Source organism: Schistocerca americana, chromosome X (assembly GCF_021461395.2).
Source record: "Schistocerca americana isolate TAMUIC-IGC-003095 chromosome X, iqSchAmer2.1, whole genome shotgun sequence".
Classification (NCBI taxonomy): domain Eukaryota; kingdom Metazoa; phylum Arthropoda; class Insecta; order Orthoptera; family Acrididae; genus Schistocerca; species Schistocerca americana.
The window spans coordinates 12,884,258-12,909,627 of NC_060130.1; the positions used below are offsets into that span (position 1 = coordinate 12,884,258).

The 25,370-nt window shown below is 39.8% G+C and overlaps 1 protein-coding gene across 1 annotated transcript in view; it reads right to left on the reverse strand.

Annotated features, from left to right (window-relative positions):
- LOC124554882 (molybdenum cofactor biosynthesis protein 1-like) overlaps positions 1 to 25,370 on the reverse strand; it is a 65,289-nt gene that overhangs the window by 29,930 nt on the left and 9,989 nt on the right. The window contains exons 4-6 of the mRNA XM_047128552.1: positions 15,537 to 15,761; positions 6,429 to 6,574; positions 1,428 to 1,513 (exon numbers count right to left, since the gene is read on the reverse strand). Coding sequence (XP_046984508.1) covers positions 1,428 to 1,513; positions 6,429 to 6,574; positions 15,537 to 15,761 — 457 coding nt within the window. The remainder of the gene's footprint in view (positions 1 to 1,427; positions 1,514 to 6,428; positions 6,575 to 15,536; positions 15,762 to 25,370) is intronic.

The window sequence follows — 25,370 nt, forward strand, 5'->3', positions numbered from 1 at the left end:
ACTTTTGATTTTTGAAACCAGGCTGTGGCAGCCATCAAATGAAAGCATTCGATACATCTATGCCATTTCCTCTGTTCTACCCAAGCCCACGTGGCAACACAACAGGGTGTTGTACGTTCACTGTTAAACACTCAGCTTTGATGTACCGACAACAAGTGGAAAGAGTTAGGCGGCGCACTCTAATTGTCAGTTTCGACAGGCCTACGTTGCGCTCCATAGAACAATACTGTATGTACTGTACTTCCAAGGAGTTCCAATAGATGGCAGTGGCATGAAACCATGCAATACGAATAAGAAACGCACTAGAGCTTCAACCAACACACGCACGAATTGACGATACTTGGACTTTTGACACGCACCAGTGCACTGATTAGCAGTAGATTGCCAAAAAACACCAGCAAATGCTTGGCTCCAGGTGCACGCAAATTGAAACTTGTCAAGTGTCAATCTAGCTAGCCAAAAGTGTAGCTGCACAAGAGTTTACTGTACTTGTTCTCAGATGGCAGTCACAGACGTGAACAGGTTACAATGTACTCAGTACACTACACAGTGATGCTCCCTTGTAGTGGTCTGATGTAGTCAACTGGAACATTGATGATGAGTAAGCCCTTACTTTCCAACATCAGGCCACTGTCAGATCCAAATACTCCAAAAATACAGATGTTGCAAGGTTTAACCAGGGGACCAAATGGACATCCACAATGAGGTTTCTTTCAAACTCTCATCAGATAATGCTGTCTCACACCAATATGCAGCACCTTCATATCCTCCAGAGTGATGATTCAACATCTGACGCTATTCACATCCCTTATATACCACACAATGCTTGCTAAACAGCAATAAAAAAAAGAACACTAATGAATAATGAAGGAAAAGACAGACTGTTACTTACCATAAAGAAGATACCTTAGGCTGCAGATGGGAAGAATTAAAAGACACTTACATAAAGCTTTCAGCCACAGCCTTCATCAGTAAGTAGTAATCTGTCTTTTCCAACATTGTTGATATTCCTACTGGAGTTTCCATTGTTTCAAGGACACTGATGCTTTTCTGTGAGTGTTTGCTTTATGATGTTTTCTGCATTTTAGCTTTTTTTTAAAAAAGAAAAAAAAAGAAAGAAAGAAAGAAAAAAAAAAAAAAGATTTGTTGCTGGAAAACTTCTGAAGTCCAATAAAGGAGTTACAACAGCCATATATGGTTATCTGGTGGACCTTGCAGAACCAAATTCTAGGGCTGAAATATACTGTTGACCAATGGGCATTAATCAGAATGAATACTAAATAAAAAATTAAATTCAAGCTTACACAAAAAACACAGGTTCTATCACTGTTGCTTTTCATTCTATTTTGCTCTTATGTTTGCTATGACTTGCTAAGCAGAAATTTTCTTTCTATCTACAGAGTTACATTTGCTGTAATGTATCTTACCTCCATGTTGTTTCTTCTTTCTTCTCACTGCTGCCCCAATCATGGAAAGCAAGTCATCCTCACTGCATTTGCTTCGTATTGCATCTCTGAAACAACAGTTAAAACACCCGTTAAACAGTACCAGGCAATTACCACACAGTGAAATGTTGGTACACTAAAAAGGAAGAAAAACTTTGCAGAAATCTTCAACAGTAATCTTGTAGTCTGCAGTAGGCAACAGCAGGATAACAAACCCACTGGACAAGAATGGGAAAGTCATGATAGAAGTTACTTTTATTTTTATAAATAAACAGGTATCTTACACAAATGCTCAAGAGTATACATAGGATCTCGGGCTGAAGAGGTGGAGCAGAAACTGACATTAGTTTTGTTGAAGAGGGAGTACTGGAACACAGCACAATTTCTTGCAAAATGAAGCCAAATTTATTGATAAACTCTTAATTAATTGCCAAGCTCACTAATGTGACCATTTTATAACAGGTACTTACTGCTTGGAGTATATGTGACTTTTCAGGCTTGCCTAATAGATCTGTTGCAAAAACACTTTGGGTTCCCCACCAGATAACATTATGCAAGTCCCTCCCTCAATATTTCAGTGACACAACGTTTTGGCATCTTCAGGTGGTGGTGATTTCCACCATCACTGCTGCAAGATGCAACTGGCAATTTCCACGTGACAGCTTTGAAATTTATCATGTGGATGACTATGACCATCATATTTAGAATTCAGAGGATTTCATAGAATACCTGAAGATGCTTAAACTAGAACTTTCAGATCTTTTAGTTAGCTCAAATGTTATATCATTACTTACAAAAGTGCCCCTGCAGCCTTCATTAGAGGTTATTAGCAGCAAGTTTGAGAAAGAAATTGTGATGCTGTTTAAACATGTGCATACCTCATCCTATTTCTTATGTAACACCAACTACTTTAATCAAGTGGACAGTGTTCCCATGGGAGATCCTCTATTTCCCTTAGTAAATATCCAACATTCCTCCTTCTGGCAGAATGCTGAAGAGACATTTGTGGTGTGGCCCACATAATACAGACACTACCTATGTCCCTGCAGCATTTGCACTCGCTCCATCTGAATATTCAGTTCACTGTGGAAGTACAAAAAGATAGCAGCTTACCATTCCTGGATGTCACGGTTAGAAGAAAAGCTGACATAGCACTGGGGCTTAGTCTCTACTGCAAACTGATACACGCAGAGTTATATATGAGGTCCAAAAGTTGCCGTCACCCTGCACAATGTGGTAGTGTCTTACACTCCCTGGCACATAGAGCACACGTGATTTCAGATACCGACAGTCTGCCTGGTGAACTGTAACACCTAAGAACAGTGTTCCAGCAGAATGTTTATTCTTGTAAACAGATTTGCAATGTGTTCTGAGCAAAGCAAGTTCAGTGTAGGGATGTAAATGAAGATACTTAGACAAGCACTGCAAATGTCTTTCTTGCCATATTTCAGTGGCATGTTTTCAAAATTAAAAGAATCGCTAAGAGAAACAGAATCAAGTGTGTTTTTCGTCTACCAGCAAAACTAAGGAATTGTTTGTGTTCAGTTAAAGACAATCTTGACCTTAGAAAACACAGATCATATATAAGATCTGATGCCATTATGGGAAACCTTATATAGGGCAGACACCTCACATTGTGCAAGAACACTGTGTTCAACAGCGCTGACAAAAATGCCACCCAGTAAATTAATGGTAGCAGAGCACTGCCTGAATACAGGGCACCACACGTTTCCCAAGAGGACTGAAATTGTATCCTCAGCATCATCACTCTAGGACTGTGTTTTTAAGAATGAGGCATGTATCCATACGGTGGGCAATCTTACCAACAGGAATATGGAATTTTGACTAAGCACTGCCCAGAATCCAGCACTGACTGCCATGAAATTAAAACAGTAGAAACCAGATCCTCCGATGTATGACCTGATGCAGTACCTTGCAGAGAGTTAATTCAGCTCTTAACCACACGAGTGTCCAGAAGTGCAGTCATTGCCCACAACACATAAGCAGAAGGCTACTATGAATGGCATTTCCATCCAACTGGGAGTGCCTGTCCACACATTCGTACTCCTGCTTCTAGCCTGACAAATTTCAATTCTGCTGTGCGAATATCACCAGCCACATCTTGCAGCAGTGATGACAGGACCCACCACTACCTGAAGATGACGAACAGTTGTGTTGGTGAAATATTGTGAGGCTTGGACAAAGTTATTCAGTGGCAAATCTGAGAAGATTTGTATACATTATTTTTCTGTGACGCAGGTAATGTGCAGCAAAATGTGATAACTTTCTGCATTTTCCTTTTTGTACATTTCAAAATACCCCAAAAATTGTTGAGAAACACTGAACATATGACATAACCAGATGACACACCCCACAGCATGTGCAGCAGTCGGGGTTGAGTGTAAATGAATGATTGAGCAGTGCAATACTTTCATTTGAGTAAACAGAGCAAATTTCGAAAACATTTTGTAAATATGATCTGTTGTAAATGTAGATGTTAAAAATTATTGTCCCTGCTGTAATCAAGCAAAAGCAGTTCTGATTTTGTGTTTATTGCTTCTGTCCCTTCTCTTGTTAGTAAAGAAAACATAGGTCATTTAATGGCGATGATGCTATTCTGAAGTTTATACTCATCTACTTGTTATGCAATATGGTAGGTTTTCATTGTACTGTACTTTGCAAGAAATCAAGGAAACTGCAAGACCGGTAAATAAAATAATAAACTTCTATATATAAAAATAAAGATGAGGTGACTTACCGAACGAAAGCGCTGGCAGGTCGATAGACACACAAACAAACACAAACATACACACAAAATTCAAGCTTTCGCAACAAACTGTTGCCTCATCAGGAAAGAGGGAAGGAGAGGGGAAGACGAAAGGAAGTGGGTTTTAAGGGAGAGGGTAAGGAGTCATTCCAATCCCGGGAGTGGAAAGACTTACCTTAAGGGGAAAAAAGGACAGGTATACACTCGCACACACGCACATACCCATCCACACATAAAGACACAAGCAGACATATATATATCTGCTTGTGTCTGTATGTGTGGATGGATATGTGCGTGTGTGCGAGTGTATACCTGTCCTTTTTCCCCCTAAGGTAAGTCTTTCCGCTCCGGGGATTGAAATTTTACTATCATTACTTTTTTTTTTTTTTTTTTTTTTTTTTTTTTTTTTTTTTTTTTTTTTTTTTTTTTTTTACTTGTACCACACATATTCCACACGGTTCATGCTCACTCCTTCAATGATACTGCCCATCCTTCTCTAGTGTGTGAGTTGTCCCTGCTTTCCTGCGTGTTTGTTGGTTTAAACACCCTTGTTTCAAAAGAGAGTGACAGCTTAGATACAGTCTTGTCAACATTTTGTATTTTTATTTAGCAATTATTGTTTGAGCCTTATAGGTGAATGTCACAAGATATTGTCAACCACTGCATTCACTAGATGGGAATGGGGTTCATGGGGTTCATTTTTTAAGTTGCTGTTATCTTTTTCATCCTATCTTGGACTAGCTTTTCCATACTCCCACTCTATTTTACGTAGCCAAACAGTTATCCGCCCTTGCAAACTTGCTCCTTTACTACCAAGTCAACTAATACTGGGCAGCATAACAGAAGTTCCAATATCCAGTCTTTCACCACAATTCACCTACACACACTTTTCACTCACTGATTTTCTTTTTTCAATGTCATAAATATTTTGCTTTCACAGGCTGCTGTGCTTTGAACATAAAATTGTAGGAACATCTGCCTCACATGTCTTTTTTTTTTTTTTTTTTTTTTAATTAAAGAATATGTTCCTTGCTTATTCCTATTTGCTTCTGATACATTTCCATTCTCACTTTTATTTTGTTTTGATCCATTTCTTTTTTCTTTGATAGACAAGTCAAACAACAATGGCAATATGTTGCAGCCCCCTGTGTTTCACCCTACTTACTATGAACTTACTTTTCTTAGCTTCCAATTTTATTAGTCATTTGGTTTTTAAGATACTTAAATTAATTGTTTGACCCTGTATTTTTATATCTTATTTTACCTTCGGTTGATAAAGGATTTCTGGTATGCTCACAAAGAGAGAGCTGATTCTTCCCACCCCTCACCCCCCTTACCATGTCCTGAAACAAACTTATCGCCAAGTCTTAGTCTAGTCATCAATTTAAAAGTGTCAGTTGTTGGTCCCATTGTCTAATAATTTGTACATTTATACACATGAAGTTCCAATTTTTATTTGGAACATATAGACTCTGATAATCATGAATCACAGTTGAAATGGCTCTGGGCACTATGGGACTTAACATCTGAGCCAAGGCAGGATTCAAACCTGCGACCGTAGCAGTCGCGCAGTTCTGGACTGAAGCACCTAGAACCGCTCGGCAACGGTGGCTGGCGAATCATAGTTACCATCACATGGACAGAAATACTGTGTTAACTTTAATACAACACAGGGACATAGCCAAAAATGTCTTTACATAATTTCCAGTTCTGATAACCTTCCTTTAATTTAATCTCACAAATAGGTTAGTGTAACATGATGCTGACAGAGGCAAATTATATATACTCACAAATTATTTAGCTAGAGGTATCTGGTTTGTATGTCTGGGAGGGAGGAGGGTGCAAGCTGAAAACTTCAAGAAAAGATTACTCATTTCATACCTGCTGGATTTAACTGCAGTTTATCTCTTCCATATACCAACCACATACCTAATCTGCATGGCAAACAGTTTGAAAGTATTATTCTATACTCAGCATTTGGAAATATCAGTTCCTTCATGAGAGAGGAAAGAGGGATAAGTTTCTGAAGGTCTCAAAGGTCACTCGGACTCCATGACTAATGTGAGGACAAGAGGAACGAATGTGTCTATAAGAAGTTTTGGAATTTCACCTCCTGAAGGTAAAATACTGATCACTCTGTCAGTCTTCTAGTAATTTTATGGTTTCCTCGCATGAATTTTCACTTGGACATGATTATTCTATGTTTCATCACTCACCTGAGAGATATCTCTGAATACCCAAAGAGACACACCTCCAAATTGCCATCAGCTGTTATCTGTAAACGGTTGCACGTGCCACAGAAGTGTTCACTCATTGAGGTTATAAACCCCACACGTCCCTTGAAGCCCGGGACATGGTATGCCTGCAAAAAGAAATTGGAAGAAAATAGCTACTGCTGTTGTGTAAATACTATAAATGTGTTGCTCACCAAGTGGAGGAAGGAGAAAATGTGCATTAAGGGGAGTTTGAACGCCCTATCCTGACAATGTTAAATTTGGTGACTTAACTTCCCCGTATTTCAGGAACAACTGTAGCCATTGACAAGAAACTTTTACAGGACATTAAACTATATGTTCTGAGTCTTACAATAATTGCATTTCAGCCACTGCTTTTGGAAATGCAATTTTTTAATTACACAGTTAAAATTTTGTGTACTTTTTTGTATGTTATTCTAAATAATTTTATTTATGCATAATATTATGTTCTTCTTTTAGTTCAGAAGACTCAGAATACGTATGTTATTACTCCCTGAAAATTTTAATTCGCTACTCGAAGTAGTTTCTGAGATTTAGGGAAAATGCAAGAGAAAATGTAAATTTTCAAGAAGAGTTTTTAAAGTTTTAATAGACTGTAACTCAATATATGCTTAACATTTTATTTTTAGTCACTCAGAAGCACCCTGCACCATACTGTATATCATCCTCTTGACCTTTTTTAAGTTTTTTCTTGTTTTCTTCTTTCTGGACTCCGTAGTGGCCAACTGTGCTGCATACAGTGCTTTACCATTGCAAACCTTGTCCATCCATTCAAATTCTCTGATGCAGTTTGCTCCAGAATTAATTCCCATATGTTGTAGCACTTTCACGCTACCAATGTTGCCATCATTAAAAGCAATAACAGCATGACTGACCCCCACTTTAGTGTCTTCATTACAAGAAAAACATTTTTTGGTCTACATCTACATCTACATCCATACTCCTCAAGCCACCTGACGGTGTAGGCTACCTTGAGTACCTCTATTAGTTCTCCCTTCTATTCCAGTCTCGTATTGTTCGTGGAAAGAAGGATTGTCGGTACGCCTCTGTGCGGGCTCTAATCTCTCTCATTTTATCCTCATGGTCTCTTCGCGAGATATACGTAGGAGGGAGCAATATACTGCTTGACTCCTCGGTGAAGGTATGTTCTCGAAACTTCAACAAAAGCCCGTACAGAGCTACTGAGCGTCTCTCCCGCAGAGTCTTCCACTGGAGTTTATCTAACATCTCCGTAATGCTTTCATGATTACTAAATGATCCTATAACGAAGCATGCTGCTCTCTGTTGGATCTTCTCTATCTCTTCTATCAACCCTATCTGGTACGGATCCCACACTGCTGAGCAGTATTCAAACAGTGAGCGAACAAGTGTACTGTAACCTAATTCCTTTGTTTTCGGATTGCATTTCCTTAGGATTCTTCCAATGAACCTCAGTCTGGCATCTGATTTACCGACGATCAACTTTATATGATCATTCCATTTTAAATCACTCCTAATGCATACTCCCAGATAATTTATGGAATTAACTGCTTCCAATTGCTGACCTGTTATATTGTAGCTAAATGATATGGGATCTTTCTTTCTATGTATTCGCAGTACATTACACTTGTCTACATTGAGATTCAATTGCCATTCCCTGCACCATGCATCAATTCGCTGCAGATCATCCTGCATTTCAGTACAATTTACCATTGTTGCAACCTCTTGATATACCACAGCATCATCCGCAAAAAGCCTCAGTGAACTTCCGATTTCATTCACAATGTCATTTATGTATATTGTGAATAGCAACAGTCCTACGACACTCCCCTGCAGTACACCTGAAATTACTCTTACTTCGGAAGACTTCTCTCCATTGAGAATGACATGCTGCATTCTGTTATCTAGCAACTCTTCAATCCAATCACATAATTGGTCTGACAGTCCATATGCTCTTAAATTGTTCATTAAACGATTGTGGGGAACTGTATCGAACGCCTTGCGGAAGTCAAGAAACACAGCATCTACCTGGGAACCCGTGTCTAAGGCCCTCTGAGTCTCGTGGACGAATAGCGCGAGCTGGGTTTCACACGATCGTCTTTTTCGAAACCCATGCTGATTCCTACAGAGTAGATTTCTAGTTTACAGAAAAGTCATAATACTCGAACATAATACATGTTCTAAAATTCTACAACTGATCGACGTTAGAGATATAGGTCTATAGTTCTGCACATATGTTCGACATCCCTTCTTGAAAACGGGGATGACCTGTGCCCTTTTCCAATTCTTTGGAACGCTACGATCTTGTAGAGACCTACGGTACACTGCTGCAATAATGGGGGCAAGTTCCTTCGCATACTCTGTGTAATATTGAACTGGTATCCCATCAGGTCCAGTGGCCTTTCCTCTTTTGAGTGATTTTAATTGTTTCTCTATCCCTCTGTCATCTATTTCAATATCTACCATTTTGTCATCTGTGCGACAATCTAGAGAAGGAACTACAGTGCAGTCTTCCTCTGTGAAACAGCTTTGGAAAAAGACATTTAGTATTTCGGCCTTTAGTCCATCATCCTCTGTTTCAGTACCTTTTTGGTCACAGAGTGTCTGGACATTTTGTTCTGATTCACCTACCGCTTTGACATAGGAGCAAAATTTCTTAGGATTTTCTGCCAAGTCAGTACATAGAACTTTACTTTCGAATTCATTTAACACCTCTCGCATGGCCCTCCTCACATTACATTTCGCTTCGCGTAATTTTTGTTTGTCTGCAAGGTGTTGGCTACGTTTATGTTTGCTGTGAAGTTCCCTTTGCTTCCGCAGCAGTTTTCTAACTTGGTTGTTGTACCACGCTGGCTCTTTTCCATCTCTTACGATCTTGCTTGGCACATACTCATCTGACGCATATTGTACGATGGTTTTGAACTTTGTCCACTGATCCTCAACACTATCTGTACTTAAAACAAAACTTTTGTGTTGAGCCGTCAGGTACTCTGAAATCTGATTTTTGTCACTTTTGCTAACCAGAAAAATCTTCGTACCTTTTTTAATATTTCTATTTACGGCTGAAATCATCGATGCAGTAACCGCTTTATGATCACTGATTCCCTGTTCTGTGTTAACTGTTTCAAATAGTTCAGGTCTGTTTGTCACTAGAAGGTCTAATATGTTATCGCCACGAGTCGGTTCTCTGTTTAACTGCTCAAGGTAGTTTTCAGATAAAGCTCTTAAAAAATTTCACTGGATTCTTTGTCCCTGCCACCCGTTATGAAAGTTTGAGTCTCCCAGTCTATATCCGGCAAATTAAAATCTCCACCCAGAACTATAACATGTTGGGCAAATCTACTCGAAATATTTTCCAAATTATCCTTCAGGTGCTCAGCCACAACAGCTGCTGAGCCAGGGGGCCTATAGAGACATCCCATTACCATGTCTGAGCCTGCTTTAACCGTGACCTTCACCCAAATTATTTCACATTTCGGATCTCCGTCAATTTCCTTCGATACTATTGCACTTCTTATTGCTTTAAACATGCCTCCCCCTTCACTGTCCAGCCTGTCTCTGCGGTATACACTCCAACCTGAGTTTAGAATTTCATTACTGTTTACATCTGGTTTCAGCCAACTTTCTGTCCCTAGTACTATGTGGGCATTGTGACCGCTTATTAATGAGAGCAGTTCTGGGACCTTTCTATAGACGCTCCTGCAGTTTACTATTAGCACATTAATATTGTTATTCCCTGTTGCATTTTGTCTACTCTTACCTTGCCGCATCTCAGGAGGTGTCTTGTCGGGCCTAGGGAGGGAATTCTCTAACCTAAAAAACCCACATGTGCACTCCACATATACTCCGCTACCCTTGTAGCCACTTCCTGCATGTAGTGCATGCGTGACCTATTCAGGGGGACCCTACATTTCTCCACCCGATAGCGGAGGTCGAGAAATTTGCACCCCAGATCTCCGTAGAATCGTCTGAGTCCCTGGTTTAAGCCTTCCACTCGGCTCCAAACCAGAGGATCACTATCGGTTCTGGGAACGATACTACAAATAGCTAGCTCAGATTCCACCCCGCGAGGATTTCCGCCTTCACCAACTCCGCTAACCGCCTGAACGAACTGAGGATGACCTCTGAACCCAGACGGCAGGAGTCATTGGTGCCGACATGAGCAACAATTTGCAGTCGGGTGCACCCAGTGCTCTCTATCACTGCCGGCGCGGTCTCCTCCACATCTCGGATGAGACCCCCGGCAAGCAGACAGAGTGAACACTGACCTTCTTCCCCGACCTTTCCGCTATTTCCCTAAGCGGCTCCATCACCCGCCTAACGTTGGAGCTCCCAATAACTAATAAACCCCTCCCCCCATGTGCCTGCTCGGACCTTGCTGAAGGAGTGGCCACATGTCCACTCACAGGCAGAACGGGCGATGCCACACGGCCAGCCTCCACACTGACCCTCCACCTTGTGCGCCGCGAATGCCGCTGAACCCGCCACTCCCCTTGGGAAGAGGGTGGCACAACCGCGCCCGGTATCCGCAAAGATGTGTCGACAGCAGGGTCAGTGGGTGAAGCCTGGGGTGTACCATGCAACGCACCAGACTCACCACTGCCTGAAGACGGCTAACCGCGGCCATCAACACGTTCAGCTGTTTGCGAACAGTGGCCAGCTCCTCCTGTGTCCGTACATAGCAGTCTCACATCCTATCCATCTTAAGAAATCAATTTACTGTAGAGAGTTAATCAACTTATAACTAGACTGCTAATTCACTAAAGGCGACTGATAGTTGACTAAACTGTGGTTACTAGACACTTCCTGTAGAAAACAATGAAAATAGCACTACCTGTCTCTGGACTGTATTGAAAACAAACACTAGCACTACTGGTACTATGGCTGACTAAACGGACTTTCTCTGACTGTATTCAAAACAAACACAAAATCTATGGAACACTATTACTAGCACTCGACAATTAAAGCTTCCTAAAAGCAAAAACACACGGAAGAAGAAGTTACAAGTAAGAAAAATAGAGTTAATACTTAAATCAGCATAGCTCGCTGCACAGCAGACGTGACGCAGACGGCAGTTACGACGACACTGACGCTATAAGATTATTGAACGACTCATTGGGATTTTGAGTCTGACAATGCAGACACTTCTTCAATAATTCAGGATTGCCAGGTCTCTGTAAACAGGTTTTATGATATCCACAACTGCTGCTGGGATATAATGTTTATGGCTGTATGACCTGTTTGAGTACTGGGCATTGCGGTAATTGCACCATGAACCAGATCCAGGAGGGCATGACCAACACATTCCAGTTCTGTGATAAGCTTCTCACCATAAGGCTGAGTGGCTACTACACTGTTATATGCATTTGAGTCTGCACAACCTAAGAACTTAGTGTAACACACTCCCCTTTAGTTTACAGATCGATTATAAATTTCAACAGCTGCACAGGCCTCCGTACGACTAGTTGTCCTTCATAATTTCTGTCACAGATATGCCCTTCTTCATTCCCTGATTTATACTTATAAGAATGTTTGGTTAAAATCTGGAAATCTATTAGCTTTCCAGTATCCACCACTGGTCACTGTAGCAACAGAATTCTTAGAACTTCAGCTGCGCTTCTACCAAGTGCCCCAAAAGCTACTGATATGTCAATCATACCATCGTTTATTTCAGCAGCTTCATTTGCAGCACCCTTAATTGACTCACATGCAGTGGATTTCACAGCAGCTCCAATAAATCCTGCATACTTGTCCATTTTACAAAGTGGGCGTGGCATATACATCACGACACACATTGTTTCTGCTGCAGTGTGTCCTTTGCCAATAGCTCTCAATCCATAAAACCACCTAACATTTATTTCAAAATAATTATCTTTACACTTATCAGAACTCCAAAATGAATGAGTATATTTACAACTGGCAGAATTAATGATAAGTTTCCTGGCTAGTCCATTTGATACCTCAATGTCTTCATGTAAACTAACTGGCCCTCCACATACATACAGCACACACATTCACATAACACCCCTGTTACGATGTGTAGATGTATCAGAATATAACCTAACCTACCATTTACATGAGTTTTGTTTTGAGATAACTGTGTTATCACTATGTTTTATTTTAATCTTCGAAGCACTAATGGGTGTTTCTCTAGATACTCATGAGTTTGCGAGTATTTCATTGTCTGTAACTTCACGCACCACATGCTGAACACAATGTTTCTCTTTATTCAAAAATTTATTACCATGAAACCCACATTTCTTAAAAACACTTCATTTTGGAGTCATACTTTTTGAGAGATTTACCAGTCTATTCGTCACTATTCCTCAGAAAAATGTTAGCACTTCGATGTACAAAGCATGTTTATACTATGAAAAGATACGATACTATTTTTGACAGTGCTACCAATACAAACACATAATTTAACCTTTATAACACAGCAATCCACAGCTTTCTACAGGGCGGTCCATTGATAGTGACCGGGCCAAATATCTCACATAATAAGCATCAAATGAAAAAACTACAAAGAACGAAATTCGTCTAGCTTGAAGGGAGAAACCAGATGGCGCTATGGTTGGCCTGGTAGATGGCACTGCCATGGGTCAAACTCATATCAACTGCATTTTTTTAAAATAGGAACCCCCATTTTTTATTACATATTCATGTAGTACATAAAGAAATATGAATGTTTTAGCTGGACCACTTTTTTCGCTTTGTGATAGATGGGGCTGTAATAGTCAAAAATGGTTCAAATGGCTCTGAGCACTATGGGACTTAACTTCTGAGGTCATCAGTCCCCTAGAACTTAGAACTACTTAAATCTAACTAACCTAAGGACATCACACACATCCATGCCCGAGGCAGGATCGAACCTGCGACCGTAGCGGTCGCGCGTTTCCAGACTGTAGCGCCTAGCACTGCTCGGCCACTCCAGCCAGCTGCTGTAATAGTCACAAACATATAAGTATGTGGTATCACATAACATTCCGCCAGTGCGGACGGTATTTGCTTCGTGATACATTACCTGTGTTAAAATGGACCATTTACCAATTGCGGAAAAGGTCGATATCGTGTTGATGTATGGCTATTGTGATCAAAATGCCCAAGGGGCGTGTGCTATGTATGCTGCTTGGTATCCTGGACGATATCATTGAAGTGTCCAGACCATTCGCCGGATAGTTACATTATTTAAGGAAACAGGAAGTGTCCAGCCACATGTGAAACATCAACCACGACCTGCAACAAATGATGATGCCCTAGTAGGTGTTTTAGCTGCTGGGGCAGCTAATCCACACATCAGTAGCAGACAAAAAGCGTGAGAATTGGGAATCTCAAAAACGTCGGTGTTTAGAATGCTACATCAACATCGATTGCACCCGTACCATATTTCTATGCACCAGGAATTGCATGGCGATGACTTTAAACGTCATGTACAGTTCTGCCACTGGGCACAAAAGAAATTACAGGACGATGAAAGATTTTTTGCATGCATTCTATTTAGCGATGAGGCATCATTCACCAACAGCGGTAACCTAAACCGCCATAATATGCACTATTGGGCAACGGAAAATCTATGATGGCAGCAACAAGTGGAACAGCAGTGACCTAGGCAGGTTAATGTATGGTGTGGCATTAAGGGAGGAAGGATAATTGGCCCCCATTTTATCGATGGCAATCTAAATGGTGCAATGTATGCTGATTTCCTGCATAATGTTCTACCAATGTTACTACTAGATGTTTCACTGCATGACAGAATGGCGATGTACTTCCAACATGATGGATGTCCGGCAAATAGTTTGCGTGCGGTTGAAGCAGTATTGAATAGCATATTTCATGACAGGTGGATTGGTTGTCAAAGCACCATACCATGGCCCGCACGTTCACCGGATCCGACGTCCCCGGATTTCTTTCTGTGGGGAAAGTTGAAGGATATTTGCTATCGTGATCCACCGACAATGCCTGACAACATGCGTCAGTGCATTGTCAATGCATGTGCGAACATTACGGAAGGCGAACTACTCACTGTTGAGAGGAATGTCGTTACACGTATTGCCAAAGGCATTGAGGTTGACAGACATCATTTTGAGCATTTATTGCATTAATGTGGTATTCACAGGTAATCACGCCGTAACAGCATGCGTTCTCAGAAATGATAAGTTCACAAAGGTACATGTATCACATATGGAACAACCAAAATAAAATGTTCAAATGTACCTACGTTCTGTATTTTAATTTAAAAAACCTTCCTGTTACCAACTGTTCGTCTAAAATTATGAGACATATGTTTGTGACTATTACAGCGCCATCTATCACAAAGCGAAAAAAGTGGTCCAACTAAAACATTCACATTTCTTTACGTATTACATGAATATGCAATAAAAAATGGGGTTCCTATTTAAAAAAACACAGTTGATATCAGTTTGAGCTATGGCAGCGCCTTATAGCAGGCCAACCATTGCGCCAGCTGGTTTCCCCCTTCGAGCTAGACAAATTTCGTTCTTTGTAGTTTTTTCGTTTGACACTTATTTCGTGAGATATATGGCCCGGTCACGATCAATGGACTACCCTGTACATAAAAAATTACAGATTTTATTAGGTCTTGAAGTAATGCGTGTAAAAATTTCAACATTTTCAACTAGTGTAGATTATATTTTAGAAAATAAAATAAAATACTTCCCACGCAAGTTTATAAGTAATATACATATCATTTTATTTGGAAAATTGCAAATTTTATAATCAGGTAAAAACCCGAAAAAGTGAAAAAGAATGTTTTCCGCTTCTAACTCCCCTTAAAGTTATGGAAATGTGCAAGCTTTCGGAGCCAGTGGCTTCTTCTTCTGGCAGAAACAATAAGGGGATGGAAAAGGGAAGAAAGAAAAGGATTGTCAAGGTTTAGGAAATGGGGAGAGTTGTAGAAAAGCTGCAGAGAAACCCAGGCCAGGACAGACTTACTGAATGGGATGAGAAATATGTAACTAAACCAGTCCATCTCTCATACCACCAGCAGATGTGAAGTATTATTGTGATTGGTAGTAAGTCATAAACATTAAATTATTTTCAATGTATGTTCATATGTAATACTGCACGTACCTTTGAGGTATCATTGGGCCCATTGGGCAGAGGATCAAAATTAGGCCACTGCTTTCTAATTATTTGGACCATTTCACTAAATGAGACCATCTTCCCATCATTCCATTTGTTGCCGCTGAAAGGCATGTACTCGATAAATCTTACATCAACATTTTTCTCTTTTGTTAACTCCACAAAACTGCACACTTCATCTTCATTAAAACCTCGCATTACAACACAATTTATCTGTTGAAGAAAGACACCATTAAAAACTTGGTATCAGATAAAGCATGGTTTAAACAGAGTTTGAAAGACTTTTTGATAGGTAACTCATCCTACTCAATAGATGAATATCTTAACAGTGGCTGTTAGGCCAGCTTAAATAAGAATGTCTGTTAGATTTCAGTTCTGAGAGCACTTTGTCATAACAGTCAAGATTATGTACTTTTTGTTTGATAAATTTATTAATAGTGCATAACAATGTTTCAGTCTGACAGCGTATCAATTCTGAAAATATTAGCTGTTCCAGTTTGTATTGTATTCACCTAGTTTGACAATCTCCTGACAAATGATCAGGGTATTCAAATGTTTTATATTTTTTATGTTATACTTTCTGGCATGTTACTCACCCATGAGAATCGTCTCATGTTTTGGGTCTTGGAACAAAAGCTGAATCTAATCTAATCTAACCTACAAAATAATGGTTCTACAAGTCTGTTGTTATATTTGTATACCTCACTGATTCTGTTAAATTAATCTTTTTCTCTCTTTTTAGAGAATGTCTGAATTTATCTTAGCATGCCAAGCTGTTAACCTTCTTAACAATTTATGAAAATTAAACTACATACATCTCCAATCTTTTTCCCCACTCCAACGGACACATCTTTTGCTGAAAGTATTATTTTAACAATTACACGAAACTGTGCTGCCATTTGTGAAACAAAGTTGAAAGTGTTCTCAAGATAAAAGGTCTTCACAAAAGGAGCATTTAGTATCTCTGCAGGTGGTAATACTGACAGCCATCATATGAACAAGCCCAAATGGTAGAACATCCTGCTTTACACATACACGCAATGGCAGAAAAAAGGAAAAGAGCACACCTTTCATTCAAGCATTGAATATATAAACTGATGAGACAAAACACTATGACCTCCTGTTTGATAATGTGTTTGTCCACTGTTGGAACACAATACAGCAGTGATTTTGTGTGGGACAAGTTCAACAAATTTCAGGTATGTTCCCAGCATTATGTGAGGTATGTTCCCAGCATTATGCAGCACCGCATGTCTAAGCACAGGTCATGTAATTCCCATAAATTGGAGATCAGTGGTTTCTGGGTGCAGAACTGGTATCTGATAGCATCGCAGATGTATTCCATCAGATTCAGAAGGGGTGAATTTGATTCTGGCCTCGTGACACTGAAAGTCATATTGTTGAAACATGTCACCTTCATTAGGGACAGGGTGCGGACAGTGCACAATAACGTTCACACAGAACAAAGCTGTTATGGAGCCTTCAGTTACTACCACAGGACCCATAGAAGACCAGGTGAATGTCCTCCATAGCATAATATTGCTCCCACTGGCCTAAGTCTGTAGCAAAGTGCACCTTGCAAGCACCAATTCACTCTGTTGACAGTGTATGTGCACAAAACCGTCAAGTGGGTGTAATGCGAAACTCGAATGATTCAACCAGATGACACATTTCTATTGATTCACTGCCCAATCTCAATGCTCCTGAGCCACAGAAATTGTAATTCAACTGTGTTGTCAACATGGGAACATACAGGGGTTGTCTGCAGCAGAGCCCTATGTTTAACAATGTGCAATGAATGGTGTGCTCTGAAATACTCGTGCTTCCACCAGCACTGTGTCATCAGACATGCCACAGAAATTAGCTTCCTCAGCCGAATGTCATCTTTTTCAAAGGAACCATCCCAGCATTTGTCTTAAATCATTTAGGGAAATCAAGGAAAACCCAAATTTTGATGGCCCGATGGGATTCGGGTCCGTTGTCCTCTGGAAGTCAAGTCCACTGTCTGACCACTGTGGTGGCATGACCTAGTCTTAATTAAGCCAGAAAATCCTGGGAAATGCTGACATACTTATTGATTTAAGATATAACAATTTAAAACAATCCTCTCATGAATTTCACTACAATTTTCCGCTCTTTTGAAAAAAAATTTCTTTTGACTGTTTTGATGTTGTTTAGTATGTTTAAATAATGATGGCAGTCTCTATAAAAGGGCAGTTTGACTTTTAAGTTTAGTTATACTGTTTTAAACTACATCCTTCATCTATTTGTCCACCCAGAAGTGCTATAGGATATAACTTGAAGACTATGGTGAGGTGGCGGGGGACAGTCATGTGTTGAGAAGGAGGTGCTGCCAGAAATGAAGTGTGTGAGGTGACGTTATTGACACTGCATACAGGGAGAATAAAAATACTCTATTCCATATTCATTTACAATCTACGTCTGGCCCCCATATGGTTTTACTTTTCTCCAATAAGAAAAAAGAAATTGTCAGTAACTGTCTTTATAAGGTCTTAAAAGGAAACAAACAATAGAAATCTAGGCTGGAGTAATGACCATATTATAAAAAAGATACATTGCTATTCACTGTATACAGGAGATGTTAGGTCACAGACAAGCACAACAAAAAGACTACTAAACACGTAAGCTTTCCATCAGAAAGTCTTCTTCCAAAGTGGACAAAAAACACACACACACACACACACCCGACCGTTGTTTCTCCCATGATGCACAGTTGCTCCCAGTCTGGCCCTAGCAGCCGGAGACAGTGGTCATGTATGTGTGATCTGCATTTGCGCGCATGTGTGTGCGTGTGCGTGTGTGTGTGTGTGTGTGTGTGTGTGTGTGTGTGTGTGTGTGTGAGGGAAAGGGGGGGGGTTTGCACCAAAAGCTTACGTGTTTAATAATAGGTGGTGTTCCTTTTCCCCCCCCCCCCCCCCTGCCAGCAACACATCTACACTATACAGTGAGTGCCAATCTATCCTTTTCATAATACTGTCGTTACCACCTTGCCAAGAGGCATATTGTGGAGTAATCTGAAGGGCTCTACTAATTTGTACAAGAGGAAGGAGAGCACAATCTCAATGTAAGTTTTTAGAAAACTGGTATGTGCATTACTTCTCCAAACCTTTCAGAAAGGATACGGTATGCACTTCATTCAGCAAGATGAGTAATAAACAATATTAGCAATACTGCATCAAACTTGTTCACTTTCATCTTTGGATTAAACATTCGATTTCAGAGAGTACAGAATTTGGCAGAATCAAATTTTGGGGATATGTGGAACTGGGACAATGGCATATTTTTTACCCATTCAACAAACTAAGCACTGCTGATTGCTACTTTTATTGTGTCTGCTGCTGCAATGCATATATGAAACTATAAGTGCAGCATCTATGATGGAATAAAATGTTATACAAATGAAACATACAGGTACAGTGAAATAGAGTAGTATGGCTCATCATTTCGGTCTCACAGATTAGCAGGTGTTGACTTGAAATATAATACTTAAGAAGTTGAATCCAAAGGAGAGGATGTACCGTATTTACTCAAATCTAAGCCGCACTTTTTTTCTGGTTTTTGTAATCCAAAAAACCGCATGCGGCTTGGAATCGAGTGCAAAGCAAGTGGAAGTTCTGAAAAATGTCAGTAGGTGCTGAAACAACTAATTTCTGCCATGTAATATATGTAGCGCTACACAGGCATGCTTCGTAGGCACAAAGATAAATACTGGCGCCAAAACCTCTGCGTCAGTAAATAAATTAAAAAAAAAAAGGTGGAAGACAATTTTCATACATTATCCAACGAAGTAAATACAAATTCCGTATTGTTCATCTTCGAATGTAGCAGAACTTCAATGTATTACGAAAATCCGACCGGCAAGACTGTTTGGGATGTTTGTCAATATGGCCAACTCAATGTTCTGAATTTTTTCCTACCTGTGAGAAGAGACGGTTGCTAATAGGAACCTGATGAAATATGAATCACATGCAGTATTCTCTTCATCATAAGAGTAATACGAATATAAACATTTTGCCACGTATTCTTTCGTGTTTTGCTATCTTATTTAAATCCTGTCTGCCTAATAAACTACGAAACTAGAGTGAGACAACAGCAAACGCGGAAGAATATACGTATCGTGTCATGTTTATATTCATATTATTCTTATGCCTAATAGTGATACAGTCAGAAATGAAGCACGGCAACTGACTAGATTTTTATATCCAAGATGACTCTAATTTCTGTGCAGAATTTGATGTACTAAAGAAGCAGCCGCAAAGATTTTCAAATGGAGAAAAATTTTCACCTAACTCTCGTTCAGAACATGTTCTATCATACGCAGTCTATTATTTGGTTCTTGTTGATCGTTATCAAAGAAAGCAGCAGTGTAAGGAACAACAAATAGTAGTCTCTTGCCATTGTTTTGCTAATGAGATGATTTCTCTCCCTTTTTTTTTTTTTTTTTTTTTTTTTTTTTTTTTTTTTTTTTTTTTTTTTTTTAAAAAAATTGTAGGCAGCGGTAGCGTGCACAAAAGCAAGCCATGCCACGAGTGATGACAGGCCGCAAACACGCACTATCAGAATGCGACAAACAATGCATGACACAGTACAGTAATGCATTTTCAGCTTAGAGTGACATAAACGCCTATAACAAGGAAAACGGCACTTATCAGATCAAAGCAAAATAAGCGATTGATTCAAACCAGATGAAGCACATGAAAAAGGAAGGGTACCAGTATAAATACGGATGGAGCGCCTGACGCATAGCAAAGGCTACCTGGTAAAGCTTAACTGCTAAGCTTACGACTCGAACCAAACTACTGTAGCTGTATCGTCATTCATTTGACCTAAATTGTGTCTCATATTACAATGGACCGACTTTGTTTCGATTTGGAGGTGCGGCCTAAAACTTTTCTCTCCCCTTGAACTTCGAGTCTCAAATTTCAGGTGTGGCTTAGATTCGGGAATTTTTTTTTTTTTCTTTCCTTTATTTCGAGTCTCATTTTTCAGGTTTGAGTGCGGCTTAGATTTGGGTAAATACGGTAGGTGGTATTTCAACTAATTCTGACTATGAAATAAAACAAAGTACAGCAGGGAGCTCTGACGAATCAAAGAGCAGCGATGAAGATTCTGATGAATAGTAAAGTATGAGTTAAAAAATAAGATGCTACTGAGATCGTAAATTTTTGTTGTGTTGATGAATCTGTTAACAAACATATTCAAAAATGCACTGAAACATTGGCACATGTAGTGTTGGGAGGTGACAAACTGTCATTACTGTTAGAGGAGCTACGTATTTCTTGCTGTTCTACTCCTAAATGACACTGTATCTGAAGGTATAGAATGAATCTTCACTGGCTAGAGAAATGGGTAACACAATTTTACAAGTCTCTGCTGTCATGTAATCTCTTCAGGGAAATCATGACTGTACTAAGATTCGGTTTGTGGTTGACAAGGTCAGAGTCATTAAGAAATGCAAGGCAGCTACCATGTCAGTCCTAGAAGAGAGAGACGTAGCAAACTGTCAAAGCATGTACAGTCCCGGTCCATATGTTTGTGGTGATGTACTAACCAAGTAATACTGTGTGTCAGGCAGCGCATTACTCAAGAACCATCATGGAAAAAGGTGGAGTGGTAATTTATGTAAAAAACAACATATTTTACAATGCATTAGATTTAAAGAGCCATTGTATAGAGCAACAAATTGAAGTATGTGGTGTTGAGATTACTGTAAATGACTTCACGGCTGTAGTGTTAGCACTGTATAGATCTCCCTCAGGGAATTTGAATGTATTTCTTAAGCACTTAGATTCTTTATTATCCATACTGTACTCAAAGTCCAAGAACTTGATAATTACTGGTGACTTTAATGTTGATTTCCTAAATGAGAGCAATAGTAAAGCTGATTTAGTACATTTAATGGAGTCTTATAATCTGATGACAATAGTAGATTTCCCAACTAGGGTTGCTGTTAACAGTAAAAGTCTGATAGATAATATATTTATAGATAAGTCTACATGGAATGAGATCACTGTACATCCAATCCTTGGCCTTTCTGATCATGGTGGTCACTTGCTTAGGCTCAATTACATCAGTGTGTGCAACAGTTCCGAGCATTCTTGGAAATCTTTTAGGATAATAAATGAACAGGGCCTTAAAAAATTCAGTGATAGCCTAAAAGAGATAGACTGGAGCCGAGTTGATAGGGAAACAGATGTAAACAAAAAGTACAATTCATTTTTAAATGAATTCATGTCTGTATTTGAGTCCATCTTTCCCAAAAAAAAGTAGTTAGAAATAGTCATATAGGCAATGCCAAGAAGTCTTGGATCACTACAGGGATAACAACATCTTGTAGAACAAAAAGGATGTTATACAGTTCTCTCAGGACTTGTAATGATCCAAAGAAATGACAACACTACAAACTTTACTGTAGCATTCTCAAGAAGGTTATAAATAAATCTAAAAGTATGTGCATAAAATCAGAAATTGAAAGCTCAGAAAATAAAATTAAAACTATAAGGAATGTAATAAAGAGGGAAACTGGCAGGACAACAGGGAACATGTCTCAGGTAGAGATTAAAACAGGGGACAGTATCATAAAGAAACCTGAGTTGGTTGCAGAAATATTTAATAACCACTTTTTGAGAGCAGCAGAGAAGACAAGCTGTAATGGTTCTATGGAAGAATCATTGTCCCTCCTACAGAAAGCTATTAGCAACAGAATCCCACAGTTATCCTTATCTCCATTTACTGTAAGCGAAGTCATAAGAGTAATTAGATCATTAAAAAACAAAAATTCTGCTGGTGTGGACAATATTTCTAGTAAAATACTGAAACACTGTTATAAATTTGTTAGTCCCGCCTTATGCAACATATACAATGCATCCCTACAAGATGGGATTGTCCCTGACAGACTTAAGTTGGCTGTAGTGATTCCTCTCTTTAAAAAAGGGGATAAAAGCATTGTTACAAACTATCGCCCAATATCCCTATTAACTACCTTCTCGAAAATTCTAGAAAAACTCATCCACAGGAGGATTGTAGACCATCTCAAATTCCATAGTATCTTAAGCAAAAATCAGTTTGGTTTTCGTGCCAGTCTTTGTACTGAACAGGCAATATTCTCTTTCAGCAACCAAGTTTTGGAAGCCATTAACAAAAAAATGTCTCCAGTGGGTATTTTTTGCGATCTTACGAAAGCCTTTGACTGTGTAAACCACCAAATTCTTTGGAAAAAGGCAGAATACTATGGTTTAGGTGGTACTGTTGGCTTGTGGCTACAATCATATCTACAGGATCAGAAGCAGACTGTAATGCTAAATGGCTCTTCTGGAGAAATTGCCTCGTCTGAATGGGGCATGATAACGTGTGGTGTGCCTCAAGGCTCCGTTTTGGGCCCACTGATTTTCCTCATCTTTATTAATGATCTTCCTCTTTGTTCTGAGACAAACAGCAAATTTACCCTGTTTGCCGATGATACCACAATTCTAATTGACGATTTGACTGATCATGATCTTGAAAAAACTACAACTACTGTTTTTAATGACATCTTAAATTGTTTCTCCTCAAATGGTCTCTCACTCAATGCAGATAAAACTCATTATATGAGGTTCCATACATCACAAAGTAATCCCAATGAAATTGACATAAAATGTAGAGATCAACCAATACAGAAAGTTGAAGAAACAAAATTCCTGGGTGCTTACATAGACAGTAAATGTAATTGGTCAGTTCACATTCTTCATCTATGTAAAAAACTTAGCTCGGCAACATTTTCACTACGGGTAATTTCTTCAGTGGCTGAAGTTGACACTATTAAGGTTGCCTACTTTCGCTACTTCCACTCATTGATGTCATATGCTATCATATTCTGGGGGAACCAACCACTTGCAAAACAAGTTTTCACCATCCAAAAAAAAAGCAATCAGAATAACGTGTGGGGTTAATCAAAGACACTCTTGCAGGTATCCTAACAACTGCCTCACAGTATATTTTTTCCTTGCTGACCTTTGTGTGCAAAAATTATTCCATCTACCAAGACAACAGTAAATTCCATGGTTATAACACCAGAAACAAAAACAATCTACATTTAGAAATGAAACGTCTCACTCTGGTACAAAAAGGAGTTTACTACTCCAGCATTAAGCTGTTCAATGCTCTACCACTACATATCAAATGTGTTCATACAGAACTGCCAAAATTTAAACGAGTTCTCAAAGATTACCTGACAGAGAAATCTTATTATACTGTGGATGAATACCTGAAAGAAAATGTATACCATCACTAAACTTATTGTGTCTAGAAGTAGTTCAATTGATTTAATTGTGCATTTGGGAATTAGCTCACTTTTTGTAACAACAGATTGGCTGTACATGTATTTACTCTTGTAGGCCTAATATCTGATTTAACTTTGTGCTCTTGCCTTTAACCTTTATTTGAAACTCCTTTTTCTGTCAAATGGTTGTTATGTTATCTAGCTGATATTGTATCTGTTACCGTATTTATAGTATGTCTTACTTAAACTATGTACAATTTGCCATTGAATTGCCCTTGTATAGTTTAAATTGAAACCTGTACAATTTGACACGTTCCATATCCTTGTGATTGACTCACTAACTGGATCTATGGAACAAGAAATAAATAAATAAATAAATACTGAAGTGTGATCCAAGTCGCACAAATATGGCTTTAATAATAACCTCCGAACAATATGCCTCTAAGGACTCAACAAGACACAGAACACTGATGTGCACATTACAAACTAGAATCACACAGAGAGTCAGTCAGCACTGTTCCACACTAATATATGTGCGAGTCGCCAGCAGATGGCACGGCAGGGACCGCACGGCACGCTTGGCTCCCAGAGACGGCCTCCAGCAGCCAGCCTGCAATGATCAGTCGGTGACCAATTTAAAGACGCATGTACGGCAACACCACTCTCGGTGCACTCACACTGACATGTACTAGTAGCACGATACAGCAGTGATGAGTAGTAGTACCCCTCCTGTCTTGTGCGCCTTTTATCTGGCTCTACAATTTACTTTCCTAGACCCACACAAATGCCTGATCCTCCTAATTCAATTTGCTCTGCAGACTATTTAAAACTTTTGAAGAAAAAGGAGCCACAATTGCACTTTGTGTGCCAGTTACTTTCCAATACATTGGCACCAGCTGATCTTATTTAAGAATAGTCAACTTTCGTAGCCATACTTACAGCACATCCTTTGCTTCCTGGCCTAAATCCAAGTTAACTCCCAGCCCCCCCCCCCCCCCCCCACACACACACACCCCTCTCTCCCCCCCTCGCAAATCAGCTAGTTGTGTGGTGTTATCTCACGTCACACCCTAGTCTATGAGTGCCCAGCTGTCTGGCACCTGACCCCCCTACCTGCACCCCTAGCTAGCCCACAGATGGCTCCCCACTCTCCCACGAGCCACTAAATGCTTCCCTCCAAACCCCTCCCATCTCTCTCCATCTCTCACATTGCCTCAACCCACCCCATCCTACCCCACTCTAAAGCCCCACCTCACTCCAGAACACTCACCATGGGCCAGTAAAGAGCTGGCAGTTGAGCGACCACAGCATAAGGAGACATGCATGCGCATGTGAGAGAGAGTGTGTGTGTGTGTGTGTGTGTGTGTGTGTGTGTGTGGGCGCGCGCACATGTTTTCCCTACAGCTAGAAAAAGAAAGTGCATTCTGGAAGCTCGCCAAGTAACGTACCTTTTAGTTTGGAAGGTAGAAGACGAGGTACTGGTGGAAGTAAAGCTGTGAGGACGGGTCGTGAGTCGTGCAAGGATAGCTCAGCACTTGGCCACG